At 37.0% G+C, this 14,040-nt stretch overlaps 1 protein-coding gene across 10 annotated transcripts in view; it reads left to right on the top strand.

The window, feature by feature from the left end:
- Positions 1 to 14,040, top strand: part of LOC150104529 (lachesin-like) — a 1,086,504-nt gene that overhangs the window by 745,878 nt on the left and 326,586 nt on the right. For all 10 annotated transcript variants that reach the window (XM_090395729.1, XM_090395728.1, XM_090395732.1 and 7 more), the window contains one exon: positions 4,194 to 4,401. In XM_090395729.1, the coding sequence (XP_090251855.1) occupies positions 4,194 to 4,401 (208 nt within the window). The remainder of the gene's footprint in view (positions 1 to 4,193; positions 4,402 to 14,040) is intronic.

Below are 14,040 nucleotides of genomic sequence, written 5' to 3' on the forward strand. Positions count from 1 at the left end.
TCTTCTCCTTCATTTTCGACAAATAAGAAATGGGCTGCTGAATTTAAACATGGGTGTACCCAGAGCCGGCGGAAGTGGGAATTCAGAGCATGCGGGTACCGCTACGAAGGGGGTGCCACCGCCAGGGCACGGTTCATAAGTTCATTTTTAAGAAACAAAACTTTTATCATAAAAACAAAAAATTCTTAGAATGATCAATATTAAAATAAACAAGGCCGGATACACCAAATAAAAATTTTTAAAAATTGTATATAATCCTTTTAAAGTTCATAAAAAATTTAACATTGAAACAGCCATCAGAAACACGTTGGGAAAGTAAAATTAATGCAATCCGCACTCTACGATATCAATTAGGAGAAATTTACGATGCACTTTTTGAAATTTTAAATAATGAAAATTTTAATAAAGAAACTCAGCATGAAGCACAAACATTGTGTTAAAATAAAGGACTACAAATTTATTTGCTCTCTTATAACCGGCATGATTTACTTAACAGAATAAACCCTGCGAGTAAAATGCTTCAAGACAAAAATATGAACATTATGCTTGCTTTAGAATCTATCAAAAACTTAAAAATGTTCTTACAAGAGTATCGATCAGATAAAAATTTTAAAAAAATTCTAAAAACGGCAAAAGAACTGAGTGAAGAGGTGGATGGAGAACAAGAATTTAAAACTGGTACGGAAGTTCACTGACGAAATAAGACACGACAATTGGACTACGAACATCATGACGAAACGCCACAATCGCCAGAAGATAAATTTAGAGTGAATGTGTTTTATACACTTCTAGACATTGCAATGTGTTCATTAATAGAACATTTTGAACAACTAAAAACATATTATGATAATTTCAATTTCTTGTATAGATTACTACAAATTATAATGAAGATTTACTAAAAAATTGTGACGATTTAGAGATTCTCTTGAAGGACGGCGACAGTAAAGACGTAAATGCAATAGAACTATATAACGAGTTATGTGCTGTCCAGGATATTTTTGGGAAGAATAATTTAAATATTCAAAACCCTCTCGATATTCTTAATTTTATTGTGTCCAATAATTTATCTTTCCCTAACTTTTCAATTGCTTTAAGAATACTATTAACCTTATCTGTTACTGTAGCGAGCGGTGAACATTCCTTTTCCAAGTTAAATTTGATTAAAACCTACTTGAGAACAAGTATGTCACAAAAAAGGCTTGTTAGTTTGGCATTAATAGCTATTGAAAATAATATATGTGCGGAATTAGACGTTAAGACCATTATTTCTAATATTGTGAATATGAAATCAAGAAACTTTAAAATTTTAATTTAAAAAATTTCAAGGTGTATTTATGTAATTTAATTTATTTTCTGTAAAGATGTTATTTTTTGAATACTTATATTAAATGCTCTAATTATTTCTGAATTCTTTTCTTATTTTCTCATCTATCTTGAGTTTCTTTTATTTTTCTAAAAGATAGTTCCACTTGTAAAAAAAATTTAATAATTTTTTATAAGTTATTAAGAATTTAGGAACTTGTAAAATGCAAGAATTTTTTAAACTTTAGTTCAAATAAATTTTAACTTTAATTAAAATTCATTTTAATTTTGTTAGCGATTCGGGTCGGTGAGAAGGCTATCATCCCTGTATCATTATATTCAACGATTAAAGTGAAGTGGCTTATCAAAATTTGCTTTCACTTTTGAGAATTTTTAGAATATCGGGTTTTTAACGATTATCTTGCATAGTCAACAACCCCGGTTCGTTACATTTAGCGAACCAACGTGTGGCTGTTTTGTCAAAATTTATTTAAGAAATTTCAAATAGGTTAAACTTTTATTATCATAAAAGAACCACACACGCCCGGATCATTACAGGGTGCAGTTAAATAGAAATTGCATGTGGGCGATGAAGACCCTAGCGCCGGCACTGGGCTTACCAGCTTTGAAGATGATCCACATGAAGGACATCCAAAAAAGTGTAACAACACCAGAAATCATTGATAAAGTGCACAATATGGTATTATGGTAAGATCGGCGAGTCAGTGTGCGTGAAATTGCTGAGACTATAGGCATTTCAAAAGAATGTGTAGGATATACTTTGCATGAAGAATTGCAAATGAAAAAGCTTTGTGCAAGAACTTTATCTCTGAACAGTGCTTGGAGCATTTTAACAAGAATAAAACTGATTTTATGTGCTGATTTATTACTATGGATGAGACTTGTATTCACCATTACTCACCAGATTCCAAACAGCAGTCAAAACAGTGGACAGAAGCTGGTTGTTCAGTGCCAAAGAAGACAAAGTGGGTTCCATCGGCAGGAAAGATCATGGCATTGGTGTTTTGGGATGATAAAGGCATTTTGTTTATTAATTATCTTGAAAAGGACATAACAATAACCGGAAAATATTATTCCAATCTTTTAACCAGACTAGAAAAAAAATTCATGAGAAAAGACCCGGTTTGAAAAAAAAAAAAAAATCATCTTTCATCAGGACAATGCACCTGCCCACAAAGGTATTTTGGCAACGGGAAAATTAAGGGATGATCTACACTATGAATTGTTGGAATATCTGCCCTATTCCCCAGATTTGGCTCCCCCTGACGTCTATCTCTTCCCAAAACTAAAACTCTTCCTCTCTGGTCAGTATTTTTCTTTGAATGAAGAGGTGATTGCAGCTGTAGATAGGTATTTTGCAGATCTTACTGAGAACCACTACAGGGAAAGGATAATGGCTCTGGAGCATCGCTGTAATAAGTGTATTAGTCTTAATTATGTTGAAAATTAAAAATAATTTTGAAATTGTAAATTCGTTTTTTCATTGTTAGGCTGAGAACTTTTCAGATCACCCTCGTAAGAAATCATGTGATGGAATTTCTATTTTCTGTGGTGGATTCCTATGATGAGTCTTGTGACTCTATGGTAGTCCTGAATAATAATAATTTGCTGTGATTTTGTGATATTATTAAAAGAAATGGATAAACCATACATTGGATTTCGATTTAAAAAAAAAAAAAAAAAAAAATACTATTTTGAAGGTTCTTTATATCTACTTAGAGGGTGGGTAAAGCTAGCATGGATAAGTGAATGAATGACCAACTGATACTGTATTGTATAGAAGTGCATATGATAATGAGGAAGATGGGGGGGGGGATTTCCTGTTAGCATCAGTAACAACAGTGGATAGGATGATATGAATGATTCATATAAGAATATACACAGTATATTCTTATATGGATTCCTTGTAGTAATCCATATAAGAATATACTGGATTTCACTAAGTGGTTTATCCATTCCTTTTCATCTAACCTGGTCATAATTTTATGATGAAATAGCAACAGATAACTACGACAAGGCAGATTATTGTTATTCAGGACCTCATGGTTCATGAGATTACTCATCGTCGAAATCCACCTCAGACAATATACAGCATATTCAGGGATTTGTAAATCATTCACAATTCCCTGAATATGCATTTTGGGTTGAAGATATTCTGGATGGCAGATGTTATACTGATTGAATTCACTTCCAATAAATTGAGTTGGTGATCCCTGAGTAATGGTAGACATTAAGCCAAAGATCAAGGGCCATGTTGAGAAGATGGTAATGACGTTAATTATAGAAATAAGAAGTGCTGATTACAAAGGTATATAAGGATAAAGTTATTATGCTTCTTTATTAAACTTTGATATGATTGTCTACACTACTAATATGTTCATCTATCTTCAGGGTTCTGATGGGATTAGTGAATAGTGGAGAAGATAAGAGGCAATATAAGAAAGATTAAAGTAATGGCTATGAATCCTGATGAACAGAAGCGTGCAAACCAGTAACCAGATTTTGTGAAATTGAAGTTTCTCAATATAAGGCAGGAGAGTAAATAACAGGGAATTATCCCTGCAAATTGAGCTGGAATGGGGGAGGAGGCAGGTTTTTCTCATATTGAGTGAACTGAAAGCATTGCCAGTGAGAGGATATCATCTGTGAGCAAGTTAAAGGGAGATATAATGAATGGTGTGTGTGTCAAGTGGAACTCCTATGAAGAATCTTTGTAGTACCTGGGTATTTCCTTAAAGTCATGAATTAACTCTGTATTAAGATAGTTGATTCATGAATTTTTGACTGGTGGTGATTCTTTTTTTAAGATATTCTTGAATGTTTTTTTTTTTAAAAACATTTTTTAAACATTTCTTAATTTTTTTTTTCAGATAGCTTGGATTAAATCAGACACAAAAAATGTTCTCAGTATCCATAAACATCTAATGGCTAAAAACCAGCGCCTGTCCTTGACTTATCGAGACAACATGTACTGGATGCTTTCCATCACCAATGTTGATGAATCAGATACTGGAGGATATATGTGCCAAGTAAATACTGTGCCCATGAGAAGTCTTTTAGGTTACCTGGATGTATTAGGTATGTGATTCCTGTATTCCATTGATATCCACAAATGAAAATATTATTTTTGTATGAACACAGAAATAGCTAATTATTATTATTACGGGCGACTCCAGGGAGTCCTTAGACTCATCGAGGGAGGCCCTAAACATCATGTCCACACAACTATACGACATTCTCACAGTATCTATCATACCTTGCCTTGAACTCGCTCATCATCATAGCACCCACAACAAACTTTGGAAGCTTATTCCACTCATTTACCACTCTAAAAGTAAAGAACCCAGCTCTAACACCCTTGCTGACCACACTCTTGCCCAGCTTTCATAAGTGTCCCCTAGTTCTCCCACCACCAGTCCTGATCTCAAAAATATCCTCTGAATTAATCCTATAGAAACCCTTTAGCAATTTGTATGTCTCAATCATATCTTCTCTTTTCTGCCATTCAACTAATTTCTGCAACCCACAGATCTTCAACCTGTTCTCATAAGGTTCATTCCATAGACCTGCTATCATCTTGGTCACTCGCCTGGACTCTCTTCACCTCCTCCCCATCAAGAAGAAACTGAGGTGACCAAATCTGGGCACAGTAGTCGAGATGAGGTCTTATCAAGGCTCGGTACAGAGGTACAATAACTTCCTTGTATCTGCTCGTCAAAGTATTTTTCAACAACCAAGTGAGTCGATGAGCTGATTTAGCCACTTTTGCAATGTGCCCCCTAAACTTCATCTCCCTATCCACCAACACTCCCAAGTCCCTGGCCTCATCAATCTCCTGGAGTAGAGTTCCACCAATGTGGTATAACTGCTGCTAATCTTTTCACCCCAAAATGCATAACCTTACATTTTGTCACATAAATTGACATCCATTCTCCTTAGCCCAGAACTCCACTCTATCCAAGTCGTCCTGCAAGATTTTGACATCTTCTGCATTCACTATTGCCCTACCCAACTTTGCATCTATACAATAGTAATTTATATTACTATATAATAATTTACTAGATAAGAGTAATTTATCCTAGATTATTTTCTAATGTATATGCTATATCTATACTTGCACAAACCATAATAATATTAATATTTGAGCCTTATTTAGGCTCAAAGTGCCTCAATAAGTTTTTATCATGAACACTTTTACCACTGAAGAATGGAAAATTATCCATTAATGCAATTATTTTTCCTTAAATAATTGCATTAATAAAACTGGTTAACAGTTTCACAATGTTGAGAGTAGAAAACATAGTGCTTATAGAACATCTATAAGAGTTTGCATTGTAGTTCTGATCCTATACCTTCACTATTTTGTGTTCTATTAAAACATTGTATAAACACTTTGAAAAAAGTTTGTAATGCTTTATTACTTTTTTTTTTTGTCTGAATTTAAGGAAAGATTACGTTTGCTTGAAAACTTGTTTCAATACTTTACTTAGCCTAAGCAAACAAAGTTTGTATGTGACATATCTTCATGACTAGTCCACTTGTACATAGAAGCTGTTGACTTAACATCAATTGCCTCAGCATTGCATAATGCAAAAGCATGATACTAATGTCCAGTCTGGCAACTAGACTGGCTTCAACTTTTAGTGAAGTCTCATTAGTAGGAGCTTGACCAGATATCAAGGTTAAATCAATACAAAGCTCATTTTTTATATACAGGTAGTAAAATCAAATTGTAATTGAAAAGGAACTAATGTCCTATCATGGCATCTTCTAGCAATAGGATAAAAAAAATGAAGTTAATTCAAAGAAGCCAAGCAAAATATGGTCCTAGGATGACTGTCTCCCATATTTTAGGCATATTGATGCAGCCATACTTGTTGATATTAGGGAGCATCTCATAGCTGATCCCAATTTAAAAACTAGGCTGTCTGACCTATAGCGTCTACTATGCAACACAGTTATCTTCTTCCAGTTATTCCTGTGTGAAAGAGTACTTGGAAGAGTATGGTCAACTAGTCCTGACTCAATGATTGTGAATATAGTTTAATGCTTCTAAAGACAAATATTAGCAGATGTACTGGTCTGTCCAAAATAGATCAGGTTGCAGACACAAGTAACTTTATATTCTCTGGGATGTGCAAGAAAGGGATCATACAGTATTTTGTCCATTATAGGGGTTGTATCCTTGGCAAAAAAGTTTCACAAAAATAACAGAGTTCTCTGGCAAGGGCTGTGTCATTAAAACAAATATCCTTGACTGTATTGAGTGTTTTGAGGATGTTTGAATGGATAGTGATGTGACTACTTATATTAGTTTCTTCCAGTATGTGTGTTTTGTTGTATAAGTTTCTGATAACCAGAAAAGGATAATGAATCATTTGGTGTATATAACTAGTGTGTGTGTGTGTGTGTGTGTGTGTGTGTGTCTAAGAAGATAGTTGTTTGTTTCTTTTCTATGTCAAAATGTATTTTTAGATTTTAGTTGTTTAAATATACTTTTGTCTAGACCATGAGACTATATAACAAATACCTCATCTGCATAGTATCACTAGACTTAGTAATAAGTACTTAGTTTTCTAGAAATTGGCCATGGGAAAGGGGAGAATCCATTGCAGTCCCATCTATCCATTGGCATACACTGGTTTTCATAAATAAAGGAACAAAGAGAAAAATCACAATAACTCAAAAACGGTGTGATGAATTTTTATGCAATTATGGTATGAGATGTGAAAGAAACACTGACAAAAATTGAAAACAAATAGTTTAATTCAGAAAGACAATTGTCAGAAACAAAAAGTCAAAATGAGATTGTCAAAGTTCCTCATTAAGGAATGTGGTCACCACTAACAGCAATACAGTACACACAATGATATTTCATACTGTTTATAATGGTGTCCAAGAGATCAGTTGATAATGACAACCATTGCTCCTACGTATCTCTTCTAAGTCCCTCAAGTTTTGGGAAGGTGGGGGTTGAGAGCATCCCAGATATGCTCAATAGAATTAAGGTCAGAAGACCTGGCTGGCCAATTCATACATAATGATAGTCTCTTCTTTAAAATATTCTCCATGATCTCTACTTGATGAAAATGAGCATTATCACCTTGTAGGTTAAATGTCTTCTCTGTTGCATACTGATGAACTTAGGGATCCAAGACTGTCTCTGTAAATTGCAGCATTCCTGGTTCCACTAGGCAGCACATACAAGTTGGTGCATCCACCAGTCAAGATACCTCCCCAAACCATCACACTACCTCCACCATAAGTTTCCCTTGCATGGATATTAGAGGGATAATAATCTGTCCTTTGTTCTCTCTGTAAAGTTACAACAGGTGTGCTCTGATCTGGAGAGAAAACTAGAGATGTATGTTTTCATCCCTCTAATATCTGCAAAAGGGATTCTTATGGTGGAGGTAGTGTGATGGTTTTGGGAGGCATTTCATTGGGTAGACACACTGACCTGTATGTGCTTCCATGAATACTCAAACTTACACAGGCAGGGTCTGGCCTCCTATGTTCATTGGTATGTGAATGCGATAGGGGAAACATTTATCTTATAAGATGATGATGTTTGACACTCTCAAGGGACATCCCTGGAAGTGTGAAAAGGGGCATAAGGAGCAGATCTTTGCATGGAGAGTGGTTGGTGTGTGGAATGTATTGCCTGATATTGTGGTGAATGCAGATACTTAAAGCATAGTTTGATGGGCTTTGTTTGTAATAGTGTATGTACCTCTCACGATGAGTGATTTGACTCCACAGTCTGGTATTAATAATCTCTTGTTTTTGACCATTGTCTTCATGTACTCATTTGTTACTGCATTCATTTACAATTGTAAATGAATTTTTTGTGGGTGTTTCTTTCACAACTCATAACATACTACTTTTCACTTAAATGCATAAAATTCATCACAGTTTTTGAGTTATCATTTGAGTTTCTTTATCGAGACTCAATAAAGAGGAACAATAACCTTGCTGTCTCTGCTCATCAAAGTATTCTTCCGTAACCAAGTAATATGATTAGCTGCTTTAGACACTTTTGTTATGTGCCTGTAGATTTTAACTCCCTCTCCATTAACACCCCCAAGTCTCTGGCTTCATCAGTTTCCTGGTGTACAGTTCCACCAATGTGGTATACAGCTGATAATCTTCTCACCCCAAAATGCATAAACGTACACTTTGCCATATTAAACTGATATCCATTCTCCTTTGCCCAACCTGCCAATCTATCCAAATCAGCCTGCAAAATTTTGACATCTGTATTAACTATTGCTCTACCCAACTTTGCATCATTGGCAAGTAACTAAACATTTCCTCTCAGATCCTTTCCTATATTCATCTCACCAACCCGATATTCATCCACATGTGCTGCAGTTTACTGATTAGAATTCCATGTGGTATCCTGTCAAAGACCTTTGTGAAGTCCAGCAGTATCACTGTAAACCCATTGACTTTATCCAACTCAGCTGTCACTGTACTATAAAACATGATGATATTACTGAGGTATGACCTACCCTTCACAAAACCCTGCTTCCTAACTTCCAACTCCCATACAGTATCCTATTTCCATCTATCCATTGCTGTATTTTGCTCTTGACTAACTTCTCCAATACATACTTTGACAATAACTCTTGATATGCTGATTTGTCAGTAATTTGCTACATCAGTCTTGGAGCCACCTTTATGCAATGGAACCTATTTTCTCCCTTTTTCCATCCCCTCAGGACTAACTCAGAACTGAAACTTAGAGTAAACAATATGGCCAAGGGCACCGACAATTCCCTCGCAGCTGCACATAAAACTTGAGCTGGTATACCATCCAATCCCACAGCTGTATTCACATTAAGGTTCTGTAATATGCTATGCACCTCCATTTCATTTACCTTAGTTCCCATATAAGCCTTTGGCTCTCTTGTTCCTGCACTATCACCATCTGGATGATTTACTATTGCGAAGTGTTCACTCAGTAATTCTATTCTTTCGACTAATTCAGTTATCTCCCTACCATCAGCAGTCATTAAATTTATTCTGCCATATACATTCTTTCTTTTACTTACAGAATATCGCAAGAACTGTTTGGGATTATTTTTAGCCTGTTTTGCTAACTTCCTATACTAGGCTTTTGGCTTTTATTACCACACTAGTTACCTTTCTGGTTTGAGCCTGCTGGTCTCCTTAAATTCCCTCCACAAATATTTCGTTTTTTGCAGCACCAACTTAATCATAACTGGTAATTAGTTTACGGAATTAGCAATGCATATAAAGTATATTAATTAAAGGTAACTTTAATGAATAACTTCTATATTTCGGCAACGTCAAGCTGCCATCTTAAGGAAACTTAAAGATATGGTATGTGCACGCAGGCACTCACAAAGCAAATGAGGAAGAAAGCAAGAAACTAATAATGTTCCTAAAGTCCTAATGGTGCCCTCTGGCGGGCTAATTTGGTAGTCTTGGCAGTTGGGCTGAAGTTCTCATAATGTAAGTCTCCCAAATTTGGGGTAGTTTCATGCACCCAATTTTGTTGAGGTTAGGAACGTTTTTTAGAGCTGCTGAAGATTCTTTGAATAATCTTTCGTATTTAAACTTGCTGCGATGTATTATTTTTGTTTTCTTCCAACGAATTTTATGGTGGGTATCTAAGGCATGGTCTGCTAGCCCAGAGCGGCTGTACTGGTGAAACCAGATGTAGTCTTTGTGTTCTGAAATCCTGATATTTGTTGTTCTGCCTGTTTGGCCAAAGTAGGACAATTTGCAGCTGCAAGGGACCTGCTATACACCAGGTAGGTCTAGGGGAAGTGGTTGGTCTTTGGTAGAGCGGATAAGGGATGCCAACTTTTTATATGGTCTGTAACAAGAAGTAAGGTCATATTTTTTGAGGATATTGGTTATTTTCTCAGAGGTGCCCTGGATGTAGGGGATGGTGATAGACTTCGTGTAATCTTTATTATGGAGGGGGGGAGGGGGGGGTTGTGGTTTACTGGCTTTAGTATTTTTTGGATTTTTTTTTTTTTTGGATTTTTTTGGGGTTATAGCCATTGGCTAAGAAAGTGTTGAGGATGTGGTTTAGTTCAGTAGTTAGGGCCTTGTCATCTGAGCAGATTAATTTTGCCCTGTTATATAGTGTTTTTATAACCCCATATTGTTGCGGGGGGGGGGGGGGATTGCTGGTGAATGTATCTGCCAGTATGGGTGGGTTTTCTGTAAACAGAGAAAACCAAAGATCCATCAAGCTGGCGGGTGATTAAAGTGTCTAGGAAGGGGAGAGTGTTGTTTTCCTCTTTTTCTAAGGTGAACTGGACTCTGGGGTGTTGGTTGTTTAAGTGTGTTAGGAAGGAGTGGAGCGAGTCTGAGCCATGTGGCCAAATAGCGAACACATCATCCACGTAACGAAGCCAAATAGTTGGTTTTTGTGGGGCGGAGTTTAAGGCTTTCTCTTCAAAGGTCTCCATAAAGAAATTGGCCAAGGGTGGAGAAAGTGGTGAACCCATGACTGTCCCCTCTATCTGTTTGTAGAACTTTCCTTGCCAAACGAAATAGCCTGAGTTCATTGTGAACTGAAATAGGGCTGAGATATCGGGAGGAAACTTGGCTTGGATGAGCTCTAGGTTTCTTTGAGTGGGACATTAGTGAATAGGGAGGAGACATCAAAACTGACCATTATGTCAGTGTGTTGGAGTGAGAGGTTTTCTATACTGGCTTTAAAGTGGGCTGAGTTTTTTATGTGTGATGGTGTATTGCCAGTATAGTGTGTGAGCGTTTTGGCTAAATATTTGGTTAATTTATATGTGGGGGAATCCATGCCATCCACTATGGGATGTAATGGCACATTTTGTTTATGTATTTTTGGGAGTCCATATAATCGGGGGGTCTAGAGTTGTAAGGTTTTAGTTTGTTAGTGACTTCCACAGGCCAATAAGTGACTTTCTTAAGTAGTCTGTGGAGAGTTCTAATCTGTGAGCTGGTAGGATTATATTCAATAGGGAGGTAAGTGGTACGGTCTAGTACCAAATTGAAATAAGTATTAAGCTTACCTTTGTAGTCCTTTTGATTTAGCACCACAGTGGCGTTTCTCTTATCCGCTTTGGTGATTACTATTTTGTTGTTGTTTTTCAATTCTTGTAGGGCTGCATATTCGTTTTTGGATAAGTTGGTTTTTGGAGGTTTGGCTTTAGTGAGAACATGACTACATCCAGTCTAACGTTGTTGGCAATATGGTTAGGCAGGTTGCGAATCCCACGTTCTATTTGGATCATGATTTCTTCGGCAGGTATTTTTTTAGGAGCTAGGGCGAAATTGTGACCACGTGCAAGTGCGGTGAGTGCTTCAGGCTTTAAAACTGCTGACGAGAGGTTGACTACAGTGTTGAGTGGTGGCTGTGGTAAGGAAGTAGAATTCTTTATCAGGTTTTCGTATTTTTTCAAGTGCCGACTTCGTATTTTTTCAAATTCTTTTTTTGCCGATGCGCATGAGACGTCATAAAGTATCGACCATAGATCACGGCCGAGTGTATTCAAAAGCTCTTCCTCTAGTGCCCGTAAGGTTTTGTTTTCGTCGGCAAGGAGGACGCACGTCACGGTAATTTGTTCTCTTAACAGGGCAAAGCTAGTGTGATTATAAATGCTCAGAGCTTTCTCGGAAGTAAAACGGTGCTTCAATTTAACACAATTAGGGATTACTTTGTTACCCTTGACGTTGCCGAAATATAGAAGTTATTCATTAAAGTTGCCTTTAATTAATATACTTTATATGCGTTGCTAATTCCGTAAACTAATTACCAGTTATGTCTGACCAACGTATAAACTTTGCTACTAGAATCAGCTTAATCATGATATTCACCCATTTAATTCCCACTTGATTTACTCTCCTGACTCTAGGTATGCAGTCTTCCATTACCTCGCTCAAACACTCCATTACCACTTCCCATATATATATATATATATATATACACACACACATACATACACCCTGTCTTAAATGAAAGCGATGTTGGAAGTTTTTTTCACTTAGTTAGACTATAAATTACACATTTAGTTTAATCCTTTTATCCAAGTGTAAGCAAACAAAGTTTGTACCTGACGTATCTTCACGACTGCAGCAACTCGTGGCAAAGGTCGACATACTTCACATCACTTGCCTTAGTATCCCATAATGCAAAGCACATCTCCTTGCAGATATGTATAATGCTATGCATTATGGGAAGGGTCACTACCCAGAACAGGAGTGAGAGAGAGTTATAGGAATGATAGAAGAGGAGAGAATAGGAACAGTAGAAGAGAGAGAGAGTTATGAAAATGATAGAAGAGGAGAGAATAGGAACAGTAGAAGAGAGAGAGAGAGTTATGAAAATGATAGAAGAGGAGAGAATAGGAACAGTAGAAGAGAGGGAATGAGAGGAATGCAAGGGAGCACTGGAACCAGGGATAGAGTGATGTCAGGAAGGCAGGTAAGTAGGGGAGCATAGAGAGAGAGAGTGTTAGAGGAGTGAGAGAAAGTGAGGGATGCATATGATTGCAGATGAGAAATCGAGGAACAGGGTGGTAAGAGGTGTAATGTATGGGGGACTCAATGATCTGTGGTGTTCAAGATAGGATGCATGAGGAGTGTTTGCCTGAGATGTTTAGACAGTTGAGCTTGGCAAGTGCAAGAAGAATGATTGTTATTGGAGATTTTTTATTATTATTATTATTATTTGTCACCTCCAGGGAGTCCAAAGATCCATTGAGGGAGGGCATCCACTCTACAACTCTGTCTCCACCACTCGCAATCCACCAACTGACCACAACTACACCAATGCCATCTATCGCCAATCACCACCACTAGTATTTCCACAGACAATCGCAAACATCCATGCATAGCGGGATTCGAACCTGCAACATTTTTGCTGAGGAGCGGATATGTTAACCTCTCGGCCAGCCAGGCTTGGCCAAAAAGTGCCTCAGCAAGGCAGTCTCATCTCCACAACTCATCGAACCGAGTGTGCTCTTAAATGTTATTCACATCATTAGCACCACTACTATCCACTATATCAGCAGATAGACACAAAGGTTTAGTACAAGTTCCTCTAGTTGATGACTAGATTTGAACTCATCTTCCTTTGTGTGGTCAAGCGCTGTGAAGTGAAAACACCACTTCCACTGAGCTACACTGGGTCAGTTTTAACTACACCAGTATAAACTGGGGAGAGGAAGATGCATGTAGCAATAAGGGAATGGAATTTATAGAATTCTTGAGGGACAAATTGGAGAGAGTGACCATATGGTTTTGACTTGGAAGATGAATAGACATGCAGGAATATCAAAGAAAATTGAACGAATGTGGAATTATAAGGCAGGTGATTATAATAGTCTTAGACGTCAACTAGGGTAAGTTTCATGGCGGAAGGAATTGAAAGGCCAGGATATCATTAGTGCTTGGAAAACTGTGAAGAAATATTTGTTAGCAATAGTAAGCTGTATTTTACGAGTGAAGAAGAGGACACAATTTGGAGTAAAGTGGCTGACAAACAATATTAAACAGGAATTGGATGTGAAAAAGAGGCCATGGAAGAGATATAAGGAGACAGGTGAAGAGAAGATGCATGAAGAATATAAGACACGATCAAGGAGAGTGACTAGTATGGTAAGGAACGTGAAATTGGTATATGAGAAGAGATTGGCCCTAAGATCCAAAGAAAATCCTAGAGGATGTTTTAGCTATGTGGCCAGTAGGAGGAGA

Source organism: Typopeltis vanoorti, chromosome 7 (assembly GCF_054136105.1).
Source record: "Typopeltis vanoorti isolate ZY-2024b chromosome 7, IOZ_Tvanoo_1.0, whole genome shotgun sequence".
Lineage (NCBI taxonomy): Eukaryota > Metazoa > Arthropoda > Arachnida > Uropygi > Thelyphonidae > Typopeltis > Typopeltis vanoorti.